Below are 23,336 nucleotides of genomic sequence, written 5' to 3' on the forward strand. Positions count from 1 at the left end.
TGTTACAATATACTTTGTGACTCGCTCATCACGATGGATAGTTTTACAAAAAGCCTGAAGGGGGACTTCGGTCTCCAAGAAGCAGCTTCGATTCCGTTCTTCGTTCCTTGAGGCTCTGGCTCCAGCGTTGTCTTCTGAAGGAGCATACTGAAGTCAAGGGGAGTAATTGGCTACTGGAGACCTGGCAGATCCTGGAGGAAGAAGAAGAAGAAGACTGAGAAGGAGAAGGATTTTCTGGAGAAGCCATATTTTAAAAACTAACCATAGAATCTTGTTGAAATAAAGACTCTTTATGTTTCCCACACCAAATTAAGTCAACCCTGATAAAATTCTAGACGTAATACTATTAAAACTTTAAAATATTGTAAATTTTCTGTAATAAAAGATGAAAAGAAAAATGACTGGTGGGAATAACATTGAAGTAACATAACCTAACCTAACCTATGATTCTTCTCTGACATTAATATTCCGCTCTGACTATGAGGACTGGTCTCTCTGTCCACTTATCAGATTGTCCATGAAATTTCCAACCAGATATGAAAATATTTTTCGCACAAATTATCCATTTTTCTCTGTTCTCATTGCCAGAGACGCCTTTCTACTGGGTCACAATAGTATATCAAGAAAATTACATATAGCCGTAATTTGTAAGTGGACTTAAAATTTTGCTAATTTGCTGCTATAGATGTTAGATTTATATGTGAATATGTATATATATATATATATATATATAATATATATATATATATATATATATATATATATATATATATATATAATTATATCTATATATTATATATATATATATATATATATATATATACTATCTATCTCTATATCTATATCTATATCATATATAGATATAGATATTGATATGATATCTATATCGATATATCATTATCCTATATATATATATATGATATATATATATATATATATATATTATATATATATATATATATATTATATTTATATATCTATATACTATATATATATATATATATATCTATATATCTATATATATATATATATATATATATATATATATATATATATATATATATCTATATATATAATATATATATACACACATATAAATCTAACATCTATAGCAGCAAATTAGCAAAATTTAATTCCACTTACAAATTACGGCTATATGTAATTTTCTTGATATACTAACACAATATGAAATAATAAGCTATTTTCACAAAAGTGACAAGTTCGTATTTAGTAGAAAGATAAAAAGACAGAAGCAGAGAAAAAAATATTGATAATAGGACAGAGATAAAGACAAAAAGAATTATGTGAGAGAGAGAGAGGGAGGGCAACCTTTCAAGTTCTTTTCTAGATTAACACCGTAGTGAACAAGCCTCATTTTGTTGGTTTCGTTTTATCACTAAGGCAATCGCAAAATATCAGATACCATCAATTTTACTACATGTCTTTTCTTAATGAAACATCTTCGATATATATATATATATATATATATATATATATATATATATATATATATATATATAAATGTATATATATATATTATATATATATTATACATATATATAAATATATATATATATATAATCTATATATCTATATATATATATATGCTTAAAAATCACAGTAGATGCACGTGATATATATATATATATATATATATATATATATTATATATATAAATGTATATATATATACATATCATATATATATATATATATATATATATATAGATATATAGATATATAGACATATATATATATATATATAATATATATATATAGATATATATATTCATATATATATATATATATATATATATATATATATTATATATATATATAGTATATGTATATACATATATGACATAATATGAGGTGGCTTGCAGATTACAGAACGCCACCGTTAACACTGTTGGTGAAAGCTTTGTGTCGATCTTGTGGACAGTCATGTCTGTTGATAGGATACGATAATTCTATTATTCTCATATTTATTTCGCATATTTCCTTAACTGCACATTTAACACTCAAACCCAGTAAGTATCGTCAACAACAAACTTTACGTTCACTCTCTTAATTAACGATATTAGGTTATGGAGACTTTACTCTATGCTCAAGAAAAGTACCTGTTTCCCTTTCCTTCCTTACCCTAACGGTGCGACATCTTTTGGGTGCTAAATTAGTTACTTGTTCAACTGCTTCGGGGTTTCATAGTCGCGGGTTCGTGTTCACTCTCTGGATCAGCGGAGGGAACGAACTATCGTGCCCGATAGTACATGGCGCTGGGAAAATTCCAGTGCGAGTGGAAATGAAAGGAGAACCTTTTGCTGATTTCTATTACGTAAGACTCTGACGCATCACAGAGGAAGTTGACTTGGTCCCAGGGAATGCAGCTGCATACAAGAGACCCAGTTGAAAGTGGTTATTGTGAAGGGTGGTGGTCTTAGAAAGCAGAAAATGGTAAAAACGAAAAAGTTATTCTCCCGTAGACACCTTAAGGCACCGTCGTTACAAGATTTCGTCACAACTTGGTCGTGCGAAGCTGCGTAAAATGCCAGACAGTTGTGCGTTTTTGGTAAAAATACTGTCGATGTAAACATAATGAAAGGAATCATAAAAAAAACTGTACTAAACATTATGATCCAATTCACGATTAAAACACAACAGAGCAATATAAATGACAATCTAATTCCTCTCAAGTTAACGAGATCGGGTATGCGGAAAGAGTATTAGAAAACAGCCATTATTGGAAATTGTTCCTTTACGTTTCACTAAAACTAAGATTCCGTATGTTAATGTCTCCCGTAGTGGAGTAGTGGCGTCAGAGCACTTCACAGGGTGCACTGTAGGCATTACTAAAAGGTTCTTTGCAGCATCACTTCAGCCTCAAGCAGCAACCCTTTTCATTCCTTTTACTGTACCTCCATTCATATTATATTATTTCAGCGTGCTATCCACCCTCTCCTAAAGATTGTTTCATAGCGAGGTTTTCTTCCTGTTACACTTTTCAAACCTCCTTCACTCTGTTTCCATTTCAGCTCTGAATGACCTCATAGGTCCCAGTGCTTGGACTTTGGCCTATAAACACTGCTCAAAATTTTGTTTTGGATCCCTCGGTGGCCTACGCATCTGCTATAGTATAAACTAGTTCCTCGTTGGACGATTGGTTTACGTGCTCGCCTACCATTTCGGTTGTCCCGAGTTCGATTCTCTGCTCTGCCAACGTGGAATCAGTGGAATTTGTTTCTGGTGATTAGAAATTAATTTTATCGATATAATGTTGTTCGGATCCCACAATAAGCTGTGGTCCCGTTGGTAGGTAACCAATTGGTTCCCAGTCACGTAAAAAAAAGTATCTAATCCTTCGGGCCAGCCCTAGGAGAGCTATTAATCAGCTCAGTGGTCTGCTTAAACTAAGATATACTTAAGTTGTAGCATAAACTGGCAAACACGTCGCAGCAAGAGCTGGTTGCCATCTTGTAGAAAGCATGCGGGTCTTCTTATAAGAAGTTTGCATGTTTTGTTACGTCTAGTAACAATAACATACCGGAGATTTGGAGTGACGAAGGATCTAGTTAGCGTTCACCCTTATACGGACATTGCGAGCATGAGATATACAAAACCAAGGTCGCGCTATTCTTGTTTGAGAGACAGAAGCACTGAAGTGACAGCCATCTTGAATCTATCCCGGCCCGAAAAGCAGTTGGATCATCCATTTGTAGTTACATTGATAAAACATCGGAAATCCCATTGAAACCAATTATATATATGCGAATTGTGCAATTCAGCATCCCCCAAGAATTCCTCATGTAAACAGTCTTCGTAAAGGAATGGAAGATAAAAGGATCAGATGTTATTGCTCATCTTTACAAGATCTGAAAGAGGAGTTATGCAAGAGCGAATTCAACTACATTCCAGCAATGCTACTGGGATCTGGAGGAGGCCGGTGGATGAAGTGTGGTTGACTAATGTGCCCGGTATATTTTCTTTTACAACCGAACTTAAATTTACTCGGGAAAATGTGTTGATTAAAGAATGCTATAAACAATTCCCAACTTCGATATAAAATCTAAGGAAGGTTAAAACCGATGAAGGAGCTTGCAGATCTGTCAGAGGATCTGGGATATATCTGCAATCGTATTTCAATATTTGTTCATTCAATTATTTACCAGCGTAATGCGATATGCTTGCATTAATAAAAACAATGACCAAAGTTAGGATTTTATGATTATCTCACTAACTCACATGCCCTAGGAGGATTTCCCCCAACTGAACTTTATACACACACACATATTTATCATTAATATATATATATATATATATATATATATATATATATATATATATATATATATATATATATATATAAATATATATATATATATATATATATATATATATATATATATAATATATATATATGTGTGTGTGTGTGTGTGTGTGCGTGCGTGTGTGTGTGTGTGTGTGTGTGTGTGTGTTAGTGTTACGCATCTGACTGGGGAACCAACAAACACGTAAAAGTAGTAAGATTTAAGTTATCTGATAATGGAATTATGGGAAGGACGCTGGAGAGAAATTCTGTGTCTAAATTAATTAAATGTATTTACAATGCCGTTTACGCTGCGCTCTTGGCACCTTTCGAACGAATTAATACAAGTGTTAAAAGAAATAGAGTGTTCCTCAATAATTAAAGGAATCTGGTGAAAAACACTTCATGAAAGGTTTGACTGATGGATGTAGGACCGCAGTGGAGGCAGACGATTGTACACCGAGATACACAACCTTCCTGCAATGTAGATCAAGGAAACGATCACTGGATGATCCAAAGCACAGTTAATCTTTACAGAGGCTGACATCAAACTATAATCTGGTAATTAACACTTTAAAACGCTGATTATGGGTCACCGACAATTTGTTACGGTATCAAGGAAATGCAAGTGAATACTGAAACGGTATGAGATAAAAGTAAAAGTTAGGTTGACCGAATACTCACTCCCCCTACCTACCACACAGTATCTTGTCCCTGAAGCGAAGATCCGTGGACGTAGTCAGTAAGATACTCGAATGAGTGGGACTTCTACGATTGGCACTAAGGCGGCGCTTGGATGTAGGCCAAGTTCGATCGGTGTGCTCAGGGGCAGAGTAGCACTCTGTCATTTGTACTGGGTCAGTCGCCGGTCTGCTGTGCGCTGACCCACGCGGCTGACCTCCGACCTAGTCATACTATGACCTCTCTTCTCTGCTGGTGTTTTGCCGGCCTTGGCGTAAAGGTGCCAACTATCTTTCGTTCGCGAATTCCGTTAGCCCGCCCTCGGGAGTGTCACGTGTCACATCCTGGATGCTGATCTTGTCTGGAAAAGAGGAGAAAGTCATAAAAGAGGGTGGAGCACAAAAGCAGGCGATTTTGGAGAGGTCCAGCGAGGGAGAGTACAAAGACCCTGACAAATAAATTGTTAAGTTTTAATTTAAAAAGGAGCGACTAGAGGCTTGTCTCCTTTGCTGTGTGGTCTTGGCCTTCTAGATGTGTTTTGCGAAAATGAAGCATGAGGGCTGTGGAGTAGTGACACTCCTAGAAACACACACACACACACACACATATATATATATAATAAATAAATATATATAGTAAAGGCCTAGGGTTTTTGATTAATAATATATTGTCCATGTGTTCTCAGTGACCTATGGAATGTGGAGAACAGCAGAGGTAACGACCTGAGAGTAGCTGATGAATGAGTTTCTGGGGATGGCGTGAGATAAAAATGCTTAGTTCGACAAGTCAATGTACTGAGTTTATTAACTCTTCTCGAAGTGCCTTTGTGAAACTGGATGCAACTAGTGTTGCGAGGCGCTAACGAACTGTGTGTTCGTATGTGCGTGTACGCCTCTTTCTGTTAAAAGAGTGTCATACACAATTATATGAAGGATTTTGACAGAGGATCTTGGAGACACAGGCAAGATGCCGTGGCGTTCGCCGGGAGTTTTTATTAACTGTGTTTAAGTGTTCCGGCTGCTTGGGTGAGTGTTGAAGTGCTTTAGCCAAAGACTGGCTTATTGTCTGTTTGACATTTTTAAGAATATCTGATCTTTAGATTTTGTTGCTAAACTTATGTGTACTTACCGGGATGTGTTCTGTATCTTTGAAACAGACGATTCTGGAATGCAGGGGGACAAAGAGTTCCCAGAATGTGTATAGCTTTTTTTGGTGACTAATGATTACTATCAGACATTGTACTATTCGGGGTTTTTTGAGTTAGTCTGTAAGACTGGATTACTTGATTGATTGATTTATTTATTCATTGTTAATAAACGTTAATGTTATGATGCGACTCTCTCATTTTCATTACCTGTTAGAATGGAGAGAAAGAGTGAGAGAGAGAGAGGTGTCTGTGCTAGAGAGCAAGAGAGAGAGAGAGAGAGAGAGAGAGAGGGATTGCCGACCGAGAGAGAGAAGAGAGAGGCTGTGTGTAATGCTGTGTGTGGGTTTTGCCTTCCGTTCGTGTCACACGCTTACTAATGAATAATGGGGGGGGGAAGGGGAATCCCCCCATTACATATATATATATATATATATATATATATATATATATATATATATATATATATATATATATATATATATGTATACATACATAATTATATATAGAAGATTAGTATACATACATAATTATATATAGAAGATATATGTATGTTTGTGTGTACGCGGTGTGTTCAACTGTTATTACGAGCTCCTGAAAGGCACAAGCCTGTGACAGCACAAGGCTGGCTTGATTTAAATAGACTGTTCAGCTGAGAAATATTTGAGTTAGTGGTAACATGAGTGGAGACACTTTTTTTCTGAACATCATTTGCTGTGCGGAAAACCAAGGCATGTGTTTGCCAGTAATTTCAGGAACCGGTTTTGGTTTCAAAAGTTTGGCTGGTTTCTGTTGTGCATCCTATTCAGTATCATGGCATCCATTCTGGATGTGAGCAATTCTGTATTTTTCGGTGTATCAGAAACCAACTTAAAAATGGAAGTAAGGTTTTGCACAAGCACTTTTAAATCTCATATAAATTTAATCGGAGGAGACATGCAGAAGCTAGTCGTCCAAAACCTAAAGGTTTTCCAACATGATGATTATAATCGGTTGTTTCCTCGTAACCTTACAGGCAAATGGGATGGTGTTTCTCATTTGAGTACATTTCCTCATCCACAGCATAAGTCATTATGGTATAACACAGATTTTATTAATTAAGAAGAAAAAGAACGTTCTCAGGAAGTAACTTAGAATTGAATGACTGATGAGTTGCTTAGCATTATTTTTCTGATTCAAAACGAAGACGATTCCCCGAATACAAATTTAGAGTGAATCGGTCACCTACAAAAAGATAATGCTTACTATTTACGAACAAATCACGACATGCTTTCACGTGTATATAAAGAATGAAGAGAAATATAGCCAGTGTTAGCAACTGAAGAATAATGACTGATTTATGATGATGATGATTTTGGTGTTCTAGTGTTCGTCATTGTGTAGACTGTAGAGTCTTTGTTGGTGCCTCTTTCATGCTTTCCGGTGGATAAGTTAAATGGCCTTCAGATCTAGAGCAGTCAAAACTTCGCTTCTGAGTCTTGACAGTAATGGCAGCATAAACCCGAACAGGATCTTTCCCATTCTCTGAAAAGATTACTGCTAATTTAATTCATCCTAAGATTACCAATTTCTTCATAAGGTTAGTTGGGTTTGCTAGTTTTCATTATGCTTGGATGAGGAAAGATTATGCAAACCTAAAAGGAAGCGCCTCAGTGACGTGGTTGGTATGGTGCAGCGGTGGTCGCTGGTTCGATTCTCGGCCATTCCATTGAGGAGCGAGAGATGTGTATTTCTGGTGATAGAAGTTCACTCTCGACGTGGTTCGGAAGTCACGTAAAGCCGTTGGTCCCGTTGCTGTAACACTGGTTTCCATGCAACGTAAAAGCACCATACAAACAAACAAACCTAAAAGGAGATTAAATCTGACCTTATGCCACTCAGAAATTACCTGTTTTTATCTCAGTTCTTGAAAATCTACTCTTTCAGCATCCTCGTAGGTCTGTTGATGATAGTTGCCTGCTACCAGCGTTACAGTTTGGGTTTCATAAAGGCCTTGGTACTGATGATGCAGGCTTGTCAATATCTATCTTGCAAAGTGATCTTAATGAGGATGCACAGACACTCTTGGTTGCTTTAGATTTTATTGTAGCCTTCAACTGCGTCTATCAACTGTCTATCACGAAGCACTTATTTACAAGCTAAGATTATTGGAAATTGGTGAATCATTTATTAACATTTTAAATGAATGTTGATAGGCAGAGCCTAAAGGGTCTGTGTTGGCGGCCATTACAGTAACTTTAGTAACATAATTTTAGCTATTTTTAGGTGTTCCTCTAGGTAGTGTCTTGGACCTTTGCAATTCTTTATCTATACGTGGGACATGTGGCAAGGTCTGAAGAACCAACGATTGTATGCGCCGAAGAAGTTACTCTTCTACGCTTTTGGTTAACCAACCAGCGACTCCAAATGTGTCCTTTACTAGTAAGCGCAGGTAAACATTTTCTCGGATTATGACATCAGACAGTACCTGGCCATAATTTATGGTCACTGTTCGTGGCAAGGTCTATCATTTGTTTGTAAACAAAGCTGGTATTCACCTTCAACGTATCAGTGTTAAATCAGCTGTGCAACTGACTTCAGGAACAACTGCGAAATCACTAAGATATTTTGGAGATAGGATTATTTCAAGATAGAGATTGGGAAACCACAAGTCATTTAATTTCATCGGCAGATTCCTGGTTTGACGTTCTCAGTTCTTGAGTGCCACATGGCAAAAAAAAAAATATATATCTAGGAATGTATATGGGTTGAACATGTCGAACCAAGACGAAGGATTATTTCAAGATAGAGACAGAAAAATATCTAGGAATGTATATGGGTTGAACTTGTCGAACCAAGACGAAGGATTATTTCAAGATAGACAGAAAAATGAATGTATATGGGTTGAACATATCGAACCAAGACGAAGGATTATTTCAAAATAGAGACAGAAAAATATCTAGGAATGTATATGGGTTGAACTTGTCGAACCAAGACGAAGGATTATTTCAAGATAGACAGAAAAATGAATGTATATGTGAACATATCGAACCAAGACGAGGATTATTTCAAAATAGAGACAGAAAAATATCTAGGAATGTATATAGGTTGAACTTGTCGAACCAAGACGAAGGATTGGATTCTTTCAAGATAGAGACAGAAAAATATCTAGGAATGTATGGGTGGGGGAACTTTGTCGAACCAAGACGAAGGATTATTTCCAAAGATAGACAGAAAAATGAATGTATATGGGTTGAACATATCGAACCAAGACGAAGGATTATTTCAAGATAGAGACAGAAAAATATCTAGGAATGTATATGGGTTGAACTTGTCGAACCAAGACGAAGGATTATTTCAAGATAGAGACAGAAAAATATCTAGGAATGTATATGGGGTTGAACTTGTCCAACCAAGACGAAGGATGTTATTTTCAAGAAAATAGAGACAGAAAAAATCTCTATCTAGGAATATATGGGTTGAACTTGTCGAACCAAGACGAAGGATTATTTCAAGATAGAGACAGAAAAATATCTAGGAATGTATATGGGTTGAACATATCGAACCAAGACGAACTTCTTAAACGCATGGTAGAAATGGCAAGATCAATGAAGGTATTTGGCAATAAAGGTCTTTGCACATTCTAAAAAAGATGAGTAATCTCTTCAGTCTTTGCTCAAATTGCTACAAACTGTCCAGAGTCATCTTCAGTCGTCACTGAGGTGCAATATTGCAGAGCTGCAGTCGTCGTTGAGACTTCACTCGCTGGCCATCTCCTACTTGCCACGAATCCTATTATACTCTTTCTCTCCTACTGACGGGTACCTTTGACCAGAATCACTTACAAACTGATGACCAATTACCCTTACGGGTTAATCTAAGAGCAAGAGCCTGTGCCACCAAAAATGACTAGCTTAATCTATCCACCGCCACCACTACAAATTGTAGAATCCACCACCACCACTACAAATTGTAGAAGATAAATTCTTTCTCTCATATAGTAATAAACAGACAAAATCAAAGATAAGAATTAGGTGTAATCTTGCAGGGAAAGTGAGTTCTTTTATGGGATCACAATATAACGTATACAACAATTGCAAAGGAGATAACATAACTATTGGGACTCTCAATTCTTTGCTTGATATGCAAACTTCTTCCCATATAATGGAGACGAATCACCATAACCTGAATTAAATCTTTCAGCCATAATATTTTGTTTATCAGACAACTTCGGTGAAGAAGAGAAAGAATTTAGCTTTACTGAAAGTTTGCAAGAGAGTGACTATGAACAACTTGCGGAACCAATAAGCAGAATTAATAAAAAAAAGTAATGAAGCCCTCTAAAGAACTTTATGAATATCTGAAAACAATGGAAAAAATATTTAAATGCAATCATGGTGAAAAAGGACCAAGATTTTGAATAGGAACTGTCAAAAAGTTTGCTGTGGTAATGTAAAATTTTATTAATTTACTGAATAAAGTGAAGAGGCTGTGGAAGAATGTTTCAAGTTTCAGCTAATGCTTCTGTAATGATTTGTATTTCATTTCTAGACAAGTGTTTACTCTTAATTCCTTATAATTTCTAAATAATGAATCTAAATACCTTGTTATTTTTAAGCAATGTATATTTGTGAAAAAGTGCATATACGTTGTTCATAGTATACATCACAGACCTTTGATTTATCGCCAGAAATTGGTTGTGAACAAGAGTGAAATAAATTTTGTAAGATCTGTGTTCAACTCTACTGTTTTTTCAATAAATTATGTGGAAATTCATAAGTTATCAATATTAGTAATTAAATCCATATCTGTGAAAACTGATAGCGCTATACATTTAGCAAAAGCTCATGAGCGTTCTATATGGCTATTTGCAGAATGCTGGATCGATCTGGCGTGTCAGAATTTGCGTTGGTAGACCTGATATTATTCTTTAGACCTAACTCTCAAGACTCTAGGTTGAGCTCTTGATAAGAAACTGACTTTGTAGAATCAGATACGTAATAACGCTTCCTCTCTTCCTCAAAAAGTTGGTGTCATGCGGAAATCTTCTGGGATGTTTCGTAGTAGTGTTCTCCAATGTGGTTTTTGGGTGCTGACTCTCATCTCAAACTCTTGGATAGAGTTATGTCTCCAATCAAGTTTTATTTTGCCAACTCTTAGTGTTCAGTTATGGCAGAGACGCCAAGAAAGTTAATTTTATTTGTTAAATAAAATATACTACAAAGACAAACATCCTCTGTACTCTTATGTACCAGACCTCAAGAGCGGATCCAGAAAAATGTCTATGGGCGGGGGGCGGGGGGCGGGGGGGGGGGGGTGTCGGTGGGGCGTTTGGCGCTAATTTTCCCATTATACATACATATATATGTATATTATAAGTATATATATATCTATATATATATATATGTATATATATACAAAATTTAAGTAGGAATTATGATATATTATCATTGAGATTACTGTTATTTTCATTGTTATTATTATTTTTTCTCAATTTTATGATATCTATTATAGTTTTTATATTTTCCCCCCGTTTTAATGTCTCTCATTTATCTTATTATTATCTAAATCTTCAATATTATTACTATTTTGTCATTTTTCAATTTTATTATATCTATTATAGATTTCATGTTTTTTTCCATTTCTATATCTCTCATTTATATTATTATTATCTAAATCTTCAATATTATTATTTTGTCATTATTTTTCACTGGGGGGTGGGCGCCGTGCCCAGGTGGTAACCGCGGCTCCCCCGAACCCCCAGGCCCACAAGCCCCCAACCCACCACCCAGATCGGCTATTACCTGACCTAGCGGTTTTTGCTCGCAACACTAAGCAGGCTGCTGCTGCAAGCAGTTCCCCGTTTTCTAGTATTATTCCCGTTTTCTAGTATTAATACTGTTTAGTTTACAGGGAATTTTATCTTGATTATACTAGAATGGAGAAAAGTTGACCTAATATGAGATTCAGGGCCTCTGTAACACGGTTTTTTCTCAATAACTTTTTATCAATGTATTTCATAAATATAACGCTTATTCTGAATACACATTATATGTACACATAAATTTTGACTGCATTCTGCATTACGTAGGTTGAATAAATTTGGTACTTACAATGTAAAAGTGAAATTTTTTTGAAGACGGGCCAACTTACTCAGAGAAAAGGTTTCGAACGCACTCGTTACGTAACTTATGACAGCATTTCTTCCCTCTTTCTCGATGGATGATTGGCTATACGTAACGAAGGCTATAATTCTGGCAACAATGACAAACAAATTTAAATACAAGCAAAGCAGCACACCTTTATGAACTCTGAAACCTCTCCACTGATAATTGTCATAATGAACAAACCAACAAAATATGTTAATAAATACAAAAACACTTCGATTATTAGTCTAACTCCCAAAATAAGTTTCCTAAGAAATTGCAGTCTACTTTATAGGTCACAATCAGATTGACAAGATGTAGGGAATAGTTGGTAATTTTCAAAAACATAGTAGACAAGCTTGATTTGATAACTGCTATATCCAATGTCAAAGCAATTTTTATTTATTGGCTATCTACCTATTTACTGAAAAAAATAGCCGGTACCGTATTTTGGCTTTAAACCTTCACCAGTAATTATCGTCAGAATGATGACTTCATGAAGCTCCACCCACTTTGGCCTCGTTATAATTCAGGATAACACTGAAGGCATCATGGCAGTTGTTGGATTACACAAAATTTACTTCTGGCTTCTGGCTATAAAATCTCATTTCTCGAGTAGTTGTAAGAAGTGCTAAATGATCCTCAAGGATCCCAGCAGTTGGCCTAAACGTTTAATTCATGTATATTACGCATATACTGTTGCGGCACTACTGCTACAGTATTATTACTACGCTAGCACAGATACCCCACCCACATCTATGTATCGTTCCGCCATTCATAAAGTCTTTGGGTTTCAGAGCCGATGGAACAATGAGAATGAGTTTCTGTCTATTGGATGGGCGGGGCAACATTTCGTCAATAGGTGTTTACTTTGCTTACGTAATGAATGTTTTTCGACTCTTGGCTCGTAATCATTGGCCATGGCGTCGGCTAGATCATTTTTACTCTATAAAAATTAAAACTATCGGGTTTAGGTTATTGATAATGTTGACAAAATTTGTGTGTGGTTGTAAAATATACATATGTCAACTTTCAGCTACATCCGATGCTTTGACAAGAAGCAAAGTCCAAAAAACCGTGTTACAGAGGCCCTGAATCTCATAGTAGTCCAGTTGTGGAATCTTGTGATCTCCAAATGCTTAATCGATGAGGAGGATCATTCCTGCTTTGTGCTGACGTCTCCCGAATTCAGGAGTATCGCTTTCATTTACTGTGAAAGCTTATTTATTTATCTAGCAGAGATGAACACTGGGGGGAGGTCGGAAATTGGGGGAGGGGTCTCTGGAGGCGAGCTAGGATGAAATTCAGGTGGGTGGAGGTGATTCTGCTCTCTAAAACTACTTGTGCTTGTTTTACTGAATTATATAGCAAACTATATACTTGATAGGAACATTGGGCATATGACTCATGCCAAAATATTGGCTTATGGGGTCAGATTGATATATGCGTGCATGTGTGTACTTCATGAAACAAATGATGAAAACATTTACGAACATAAAAATTACATGGATGTAGTAATTCTCTGTGCAAGTAGGAGACTCATTTCCGTCTAATTAACTTGATTAGAAGGTCGAATACAGTCTTACAGTTTGTTATGCTTATTCCTTTCATGAACTATGCATAATTGTTGCTGATAAAAAGAGAAAATAAAAAGAAAATTAACGCTTTTTCTCCATTTTCCGCGAACATCTGATCAACAAGTTGAAGCTCCAAAGTTTCCATTATTGTAACATTCTGATAAATGAGGTAAATTTTGAGATTTTTCTTTTTATATCATCTCTTGAAATAGTCCAGTTTCCAATGAGTGCTTGTCCATTATTCATATTTCTGAAGGCCGATGGAAATTTATCTCATATTAATGACATTGGTTTTTGAGCGCAGAGTCAAATTAGACGAACAACTGAAAACTTTTCTAGCCTAGAACTGAGTGAAACACGAAAAATAAAAATAGAGAAAGGAGAATGGTTTGTGACCAAGGTAGACCTCAAGTCTCCAAAAAGGAATTATATATGAATCATGAAACACAGGAGCAGGATGAGAATTTCAAAATTTGGCAGAAGAAAAGAAAGGGTCAGTGTGCCGGATTGTCGATTCCAAAGACAGACTGAGCATGAGTGGATTATGCGCATTAATCTCATTTCTGTTAGGCAATTCTTCTCTTAAAAAGGATGGCAGTGTGCAATACGTTTGCTTTATAGCTTCAAGCTCAGCGAGGATTACCACGTAAGAATCATTGGGTTTGTTCGCTATAACTTTAGTCCCTAGACGAGTGAGGTTAACACTGGGTTTGTCGCTCGAGTTCAGGCGACATCTTTGGAGATATGAGGAAACTAGGAAACTATGATCCTCAGCCAGTGGCGGATCTAGAAATCTTTCATGGGGTGGGGGGCGGCACTTAGGATTTTAATATATATACATGTGTGTACACACAAACGGTACACACACACAGACACACACACACATATATATACATATATATATATATATATATATATATATATATATATATATTCATATATGAATGCACACACACACACACACACATATATATATACACATATATATATATGTGTGTCCATATGATGTAAACAATTATGTATATATATATATATATATATATATATATATCTATATATATATATAATATATATATATATATATATATATATATATTATATATATCTCAATATTCATATATGAATGCACACACACACACATATATATATACATATATATGTATATATATACATACATACATATATATATATGTATATATATATATATATATATATATATATATATATATACATAATTTACATCATATGGACACATATATATTGTATGTACTGAATTAAAAGGAGTTACAAGGAGTAGGATGTCTCGAAGACTTATTAGTCCATCCGAGGAGACATCAGGTGCTTACATTATCTTGGTGGAGGTTTTGCAATTCATTCACAGTGTTCTAATGATTTTGTCTAGCTTTCTTTTGAACAATTCTACACTGCTGCTGTTTACAACTTCTGGTGGCAGTTTATTCCAAGTTGTCGCGCGTCTTGTATGTGAAGAAGTTCCCACCATGCGATGTGTTGTATCTCTTCATTTCTAGTTTCCATCCATTATTTCTTGTCTGGGTTTCGTTTAATGTGAAGAGGTTACTGTCTACTTTTGTTATGCCTTTCAGTATTTTGAATGTCTCTATTAGCTGTCCTCGTAATCGTCGTGTTTCTAGGTCATACATGTTCAGGCTCTCTACTATGGCTTTCACAGACCGTGGAAGCACGTTTTTGGGCAATAACTCTGTAACGAACGCTCGTATTAGTACGAGATTTTGCTAAAGTGCATTACAACCAATGCTGTAATTTATAAAAGTATCATGAATTACTAATTGTAAAGAACAAAGACACTTGTCCCTGTACCGGGAGGCAAAAACTCCATTAGCCAGAAATGGATACGAACCCAGCAGTATAAAAAAAGCTCCGTCTACCCTCTACCTCCGCCTCCACCTTCACCCCCTCCTTCTTCCTTCCCTCTCTCTCTCTCTCTCTCTCTCTCTCTCTCTCTCTCTCTCTCTCTCTCTCTCTCTCTCTCTGAATGTTGCCTCAGTTTAAACTTATTCTGTATGATTTTTCTATATCTATCCATCTATATATCTATAGATCTAATAATTTACATTGTTGTATATATCTAATGATCCACTCGGTTGTTACCTGCAAGTTGACTGATATATCTATACGCTCATCTCTCTCTCTCTCTCTCTCTCTCTCTCTCTCTCTCTCTCTCTCTCTCTCTCTCTCTCTCTCTGTGGTAGTGATACTGTAAATGGTTATTAGTGAGAGAAACCTGAATGTATGGTGGAGTAGTATAACGATAGACTGTATGATTGATGGTGATGGCCTGAGTCCAAATGAGGATTGCGAAGAAGGTGACCTAACACAAGTATAACCAGTCGCTTTACCATCAATCATAGAGTCTATCGTTCTACTACTCTACCATACATTCAGATTTCTTTCACTAATAACCATTTACAGTACCACTACTAGAGAGAGAGAAGAGAGAGAGAGAGAGAGATAGGAGAGAAGAGAGAGAGAGAGAGAGAGAGAGAGAGAGAGGACAGATGAGAGAATAAAGGAGAGGGAAGGAAGAAGGAGCGGGGTGGAGGTGGAGGCGGAGGTGGAACTTTTTTATATTGTTGTGTTCGTATCCATTTCTGGCTAATCGAGCTTTTGCCTCTAAGTACAGGGACAAGTGTCTTTGATTCATGATACTCTTAAAAAATAACGGCACTGGGTGTAATACACTATCAAAATCTCCTACTGATACGAGTGTTTGTTACAGAGTTTTTTGTCTAAAAACGTGCTTGGACTGTCTGCGAAACCCATAGCAGTCGTCTTTGGTAACCTATTTGTCTGATGGATGGCATTAACTTTGTGGCTCTTACTTGTACCCTTTCTAGTCTATTTTATGTCCTTTCTTAGCGTTGGTGACCAAAACTGCACTGCATATTCAAGATGTGGTCTATGTATTAATATGTAGAGCTGCAGTACCATTTCCTTATTTCTGCGTCCCAATAGTTTCTGTGCCTTCTTTTCAGCTTTTATGCATTGTTTTTGGATTTTAAGTCCTTGGTAATAATTCTAAGGTCCTCCTCTTGTTGTCATTCCCAAGCAGCATGTAGTTGGCATGATGGTTGTTTGTTCCTATTCGTAACACTACATTTATCCGGGTTAAAAGGGATTTGCCATATTTTTCACCACTCTCCTATTTTACTTCGATGATTTCTTAAACTTTCCACTGCATCTGGGTCTGCTGTATTTACATCTTGTTTGGTGTCATCTGCAAATTTGGCTATCTTGCTAGTGAAGCCTACAGTCTGACCATTCTGATTCTTCACCATTTATTACGATTCTCTGTTTTCTATTAGCTAGCCAGTCTTCGATCCAGTCTGTTATTTCTCCTACAATTCGTAAAGCTCTAACTTTTGTAATTAGTTTCTTGTGTGGAACTTAGTCAACGGCCTTTTAGGAATTTAAGTACAGTACATATATTGCTCTAATACTGTCGTAAATACCAAGCATGTTATGAAAAAACTCCAAGATGTTTGACAGGCAGGATCTGTTTTGTCTGAAACAACTTGTTTAGCAACAAGTTGTTTCTATCAATGTACATATGTATGTGTGTGTGTGTGTGTGTGTGTGTGTGTGTGAGAGAGAGAGAGAGAGAGAGAGAGAGAGAGGATTATAATTCTGAAGATTGTTACATTGTTTCCAACATCTGTAGCTTATGAAGAAGTAGGAGGTGAAGTTTCTTTGGCAAATATAAACATTAAAATAAATGCTTAAAAAAACAAATTTTATTTTGTTTTCAGATTTTCTATCAATATTTTACTTGTGTGCAGTAGGTACACATCATCAAAATTTAATTATAGCTTCGAGATTTACACATTATTCTTCACCCATTAGGTCTTCACCCATTGAGGGAAGTACATTAAACATGATGGCAACATTTCAAGGCTAAGCTATGAGTTGACGTTATCGTTGCTAAAAGAAATTATGGTAACTGAAACTTACAACTGACCCTCGGAGTCTTGTGCTAGCGGCAGTTTCCGAGTGAGACCCGGAGAGCCATAAAAGTGAGTGAATGGGTTTCAGAGTGATTCTGCTCTTGGTCTGATTAGACCTTCGCAGTACAAGTCTTTGATCAGAAGCTTTTTCTTGAATTGATTCTAGTTAATTGTGGTCCAAGTAAATCAAGCAAGATGTTACTTTGAGGAAGAAGAAAGAAATTGAGAGAGTGAGAGAAGAAGAAGAAGAAAGAAGAAGAAATCATTAAAGGTAAAAATATACAGACAATTGCAAGTACAACAAGACACGAAGTTGAAAGATAAATGTCATTGAGTAAAATGATAAGCCCAAATATAATTTTAAATTTATTTCAATTTCGAATTGCAGTTATTGGAGCAGGATCCATCACGGTGTCTTTCGTAGTGGCCATCTACTGTATTCTTCAGTGGTACCCACCATGTCCATGTCCATGGCCGTATCCGTATCCTGGGCTGATGTGGAAGTGGTTACTGGAATATCCGCCGCCGTAGCTTCCGTCGATCTTGTAGCCATATCCTCCTCCATGGCCGTGGCCACCGTGTCCGAATCCTCCATGCCCATGCCCGAAGCCACCGTGCCCAAATCCTCCGTGACCATGTCCGTGCCCGTAGCCGTATCCTCCGGCGTTAACGAGAGCGACCATAAGAACCAGTGCCAGTGCTACGAGCAAGGACCTCTGCAAGAGGAGGGATCATGAGACCGGGGTAACCAGGGTAGCCAAAGGTGTGGGGATTGCAACCTCATCTCAGAAGAGTTGTTGAAAACAGGGAGGTTAACACCCTCTAGAGCAGTGGTTCCCAACCTAATCACCTCTAAAACCCTGATGCCCAGTGTGGTGATTTATAATTCTTATATATTCACGTGGAGGAAGCCTAAAAGGCCATTAATTTGGTTTCAACATCCCACGTTGGGCATCAGTGTTCTAGAGCCACTGTCTGTCTCTTCTAGGAAAAAACACTCACACACAGACATATACATATAATATATATATATATATATAATATATAATATATATATATTTATATATATATATATATTCTATATATATATATATATTATTAATTATATAAAAATATATATCTATATATAATATCCAAGACATCAGTGCAATATCACATTCAAGTAATGGCAGGAAAATCCACAGCAATGTGCAGTGCTAAGCAAATTTTATTATCTAGTAAGATTGGGTGGGCCAATGCTAGCTTTACACACGCACACACGCAATCACACACATTTTTATATGTATAGACTATATATATTAAAACATACGAGCTGTATATGCTATATATAATATATATATATATATATATATATATATATATATACATATACAGCGGTAGAAGGAAAAAACTATTGCTGACCTAATTCCTACTTAGTTTACCATGTATGTCTATGCGTAACAATATTTAATTATCATGCATATCTATTCTATGTTGTTATTTTGCTCACCGGAGTTTGAAATATTCTTTCGGTAACGTTGCATTTCTCTTCTGAAATGTCTCCACTAATAAAAGTCATAAAAAGATTTGCTGTCCAGTAAAAGAGTAGAAAATAAAAATTGAAATAAAGAAAAAATTCCGACCAAGCATTGTTTCCGAGATTTCGTGACTGACCGCCAGGCACATTCGAACTGGTGCGGATAAATCTGACGTTTGCATGATTTTTTTGGCATCGTGAATTGATCGTTAACTGTTTTATCATTGAAATTTAAAAAAAAATTTTAAGGCCCCGATAGAAAATTATAATGACATCACAAGTAAATATCTAATAACGTTCAGTATTTACATGAAAACTGTTTTTATTGGGAGACGTTATGAGAGATTTTCCGTTTGTCAGATGTAGAATTCAACATCTCATAAAAGTATTAAAAAGGAAAAATTAAATATTTATCATAGATAGATCACCTTCTGTCGGGAATATTAAGTAATTATCAATAAAATAACTCAAATAGTAAACGAACTGAAATAATATACCTTATCCAGTGATATAGCATCTCAGAATGAGTTGGTCTAGATTGGCAAAGGAAAAGGTTCCGGGTGATGGTATTTGCGATGCTGAATGCACAAACAGTATTTGGATAGTATAAGTGCAGTGATTATAGTTTTATAAGTTTAATAAGACTCACCATCTTGGAGATTCGGCGAAGTGAGACTTGTTTCTTTGGTGACAGACGATCGAAAACTGCGTGATCAATCGAGTGTTGACCCGCCTTTTATACACCTGCAATACTTCAGGACGGGGCATGGTTCTTTTTTATTTTTTCCATTATTGTTTGTTTTCATTTCTTCTCGTTTCGCTCTCCTACTCTGCTTTTTTTTGTTCCTTAATGTTTCTCGTGTTTCATGTTTCTTTTCAAATTATGAACTCTATCTAGATGTTTTAAGTTTGTTTTTAGTTAAATCGTTTTTTTCTCTCTCATTTCTGCTGCATGTACTGGATGGGTGATTTTCACTCACGTATCATCAAGGTGAGACCGAGAGACAAGTGGAAAGGAATTGGCAATGAATCACTCGAGGAAAATGAAGGCTGAAAGAAGTAAGCCTACGATAAACCCAACTTTGATTTATTTTACAGATGCTATTAAAATGATCTATCATTCATCAATATGTACACGAATACTGAATTAGAAGGCCTACATTATGCAGATTAGAATGGTTTTGCAATTAATAGCATTTCTTATTTTCATTCAAAATCCATCGCCATTCCGGCAGCCTCTCACAAATACAAAATATGAGAATAGCGGATCTGTAAGCCTAGTCTGAGAGTAGTTTTGAATATCTCTGATGATCAGTATTATAACTGATCATTATCTAGAATCTACTAGCATAAAGTTAGTTAGAAATCCTTCAGTGAACGAAGTTTTTAATCGGTTGTGCTGTGATATTATTATTCAAATTATGTACAATCGTAGATGTGGGATGGAGATGAATGACAAATTATTAAAATTGTCCCTCCTTCATTCAGCAGATCAAAAATGAACGTTGCAGTAACTATTTTCTTGCTTCCTATCTGGGACCACCCTTGTATTGAAGGCCGCTCAGAATAATCTTTGCATTTATTATTAATACTTACTAAGAAAAAAAAAAACGCTGATTCTTCGGTTTAGTGACTTTCATTACATTAACCAGTGTGTTTTAGATATGAATCGCGTTCGGCAAATTTCTTATGGTTCCGTCAGAAACTATGATTTAATCCAACCCGTTAATCAGCAAGTTTCCTTCCTGAATTGCTTCGAAAACTCTTCAAGTTACCAATGAACTCACTGAGCTTCTCTAAACAGACAAAACATGCATGTTATTATATTATTATTATTATTATTATTATATTATTATTATTATTATTATTATTATTATTATTATTATTATAGAAAAGATTACTTAATACTGTACAATATTACCATTCTTGAGAATTAAAAGGTGTGTTAAAGCTGTATGGTCTATTTCATTGGGTAATGATAATTGTTGTTGTCCAAAACTCATTCCAGCCTGCTGAATCCTTCTAGTCCTAAACAACCCCTGCCCCAACGCCCCACGGCCACACGCCTCTCATTCCCTCAAAGAAAAATTCCTTATTAAGTTCATGAGAATTCCAAAATCAATAGTTAACGCCCATTCCCGTTTGTGTATGGTCAGATAAGATCGCTCTCTCTGAATAAGAAAAAAAAAAACCTTTTTATGCAGTACTTTATGCAGCGGTTTTTCGGAGGAATAACTCATTACTTATTTTCATGAGGAATAATCGATCTAATTGTCTCCGCTTCCCTCTCTCTTCCTCTCTAATTTTGGGATGGATGCTTTCAGGCCTCTCTTTCTCTCTCTTACTTTCAGAAATGAAAAATGATCAATTCAATACCAAATTCAGTTCGTTAATTTCCGTGGTGTTATTTTGCTAGGGGAAAAAAAGGAAAAAAAAAGAAAAATTCACAAAATCTTATAATCTTAATATTCATTCAACCATGTTACAGTTATTTGCTTTATGTTTGGGGTTCCTTTTGAATTAGGGAAGAGGTCACGCCCACATGCACGGCTTAGCTGTCACGCCTTGTGACCTAGTTGCTGACGTCTTAAAGGTATGAAATAGAAGAGCACGCCCACATGCATGGCTTAGCTGTCACGCCTTGTGACCTAGTTGCTGACGTCTTAAAGGAATAAGAAATAGAGACGAGACAGTACCCGTAAAAATGACAAATGCATTTTTCAGAATATCATCATCGTTCTCCAACCTTTCTCTTCACTTTAATGAACCATAATATTATTCTGTAATGAGTGAGAATATCTTACCTCCTTTCCCTCTCTCCATTCAAATGTATATAATTCCAGAGTTTCCATTTTAGTGATTTGTGACTCCAGATAATTCGCAATCACTCCATCCATTTAGTGAAGTGGACGACTTAAGGAGTGGCGGTGGGGTGAGGGTTAGCGGGGAGGGGGGGAGGGGGGGGAGGGGGGAGGGGGGGGGCGCGTTGTTTTTAATATGTTGTGGGATACAATAGATAACAAGTAAAATATGCGCCGAAGTTTCTTCGGAGCAATCGAGTTTTTTATGCAGCTTATAATGCTGCAGGAAACTGCCACGGCTCACGAAACTCTCAGCGGCGGCCCGTGAAACTTTCAGCCACGGCCCGGTGGTGGCCGGCGTTGTTGGCATCTATAGCGGTGCCAGAAGCATGATCATGTCTAACTTCTTGAATAAAATAAAAACTACCGAGGCTAAAGGGCTGCAATTTGGTATGTTTGATGATCGGCGGTGGATGATCAACATACCAATTTGCAGCCCTCTAGCCTCGGTAGTTTTTAATATCTAAGAGCGGACAGAAAAAGTGCGGACGGACAGACAAACAGCCATCTCAATAGCTTTCTTTTACAGAAAACTAAAGGGTCCAGCCAAATCCAAGGTATCAGTTTCTACAGTCACTGATAAAAGCTAATCGAACCTTGACCATCCGAGTTCTTTATTTATTCTTTTTTATTTCAGTTTAATTGAATAGGAGACTAGAGCCATTTCTTAACCCCTGGGCCAAGGGAAACAAAAAAGACATGGCAGACTTTCCTCTGAAAAGGATGAAAGATTATGACTATTTTTTTCGTCTATCTCAGTCATCCTATCCGACTGGGTGGTATTTATTGTGTGGGGTTCCGGGTTGCATCCTGCCTCCTAAGGAGTCCATCACTTTTCTCACTATGTGCGCTGTTTCTAGGAGCATGCTCTTCTGCATGAGTCCTGGAGCTACTTCGGCACGTAGTTTTTCTAGGTTCCTTTTCAACGATCTTGGGATCATACCTAGTGTCCCTATGATTATGGGCACAATTTCCACAGGCATTTCCCATACGTATCCTTATTTCTATTTGCAGGTCTTGATACGTATCAATTTATAGTGTTATATTATTATTATTATTATTATTATTATTATTATTATTATTATTATTATTATTTATTATTATTCAAAACGTACACATATTCCTTGTTTTGCGAATCCGCTCTCTA

General features: G+C 36.2%; 1 protein-coding gene across 1 annotated transcript; it reads right to left on the reverse strand.

Annotated features, from left to right (window-relative positions):
* Positions 1-18,165: 18,165 nt before the first annotated feature.
* LOC135208906 (keratin-associated protein 19-2-like) lies at positions 18,166-20,040 on the reverse strand. Its single transcript, XM_064241472.1, has 2 exons — positions 19,978-20,040; positions 18,166-18,528 (listed from the first exon to the last, which is right to left on the reverse strand). Exons 1-2 carry the CDS (start codon positions 19,978-19,980, stop codon positions 18,256-18,258), a joined length of 276 nt encoding a protein of 91 aa, XP_064097542.1. The 5' UTR covers positions 19,981-20,040; the 3' UTR covers positions 18,166-18,255.
* Between the last annotated feature and the right edge of the window lie 3,296 nt (positions 20,041-23,336).

The sequence above is a fragment of the Macrobrachium nipponense genome, chromosome 37 (genome assembly GCF_015104395.2).
Source record: "Macrobrachium nipponense isolate FS-2020 chromosome 37, ASM1510439v2, whole genome shotgun sequence".
NCBI classification, from domain to species: Eukaryota; Metazoa; Arthropoda; class Malacostraca; order Decapoda; family Palaemonidae; genus Macrobrachium; species Macrobrachium nipponense.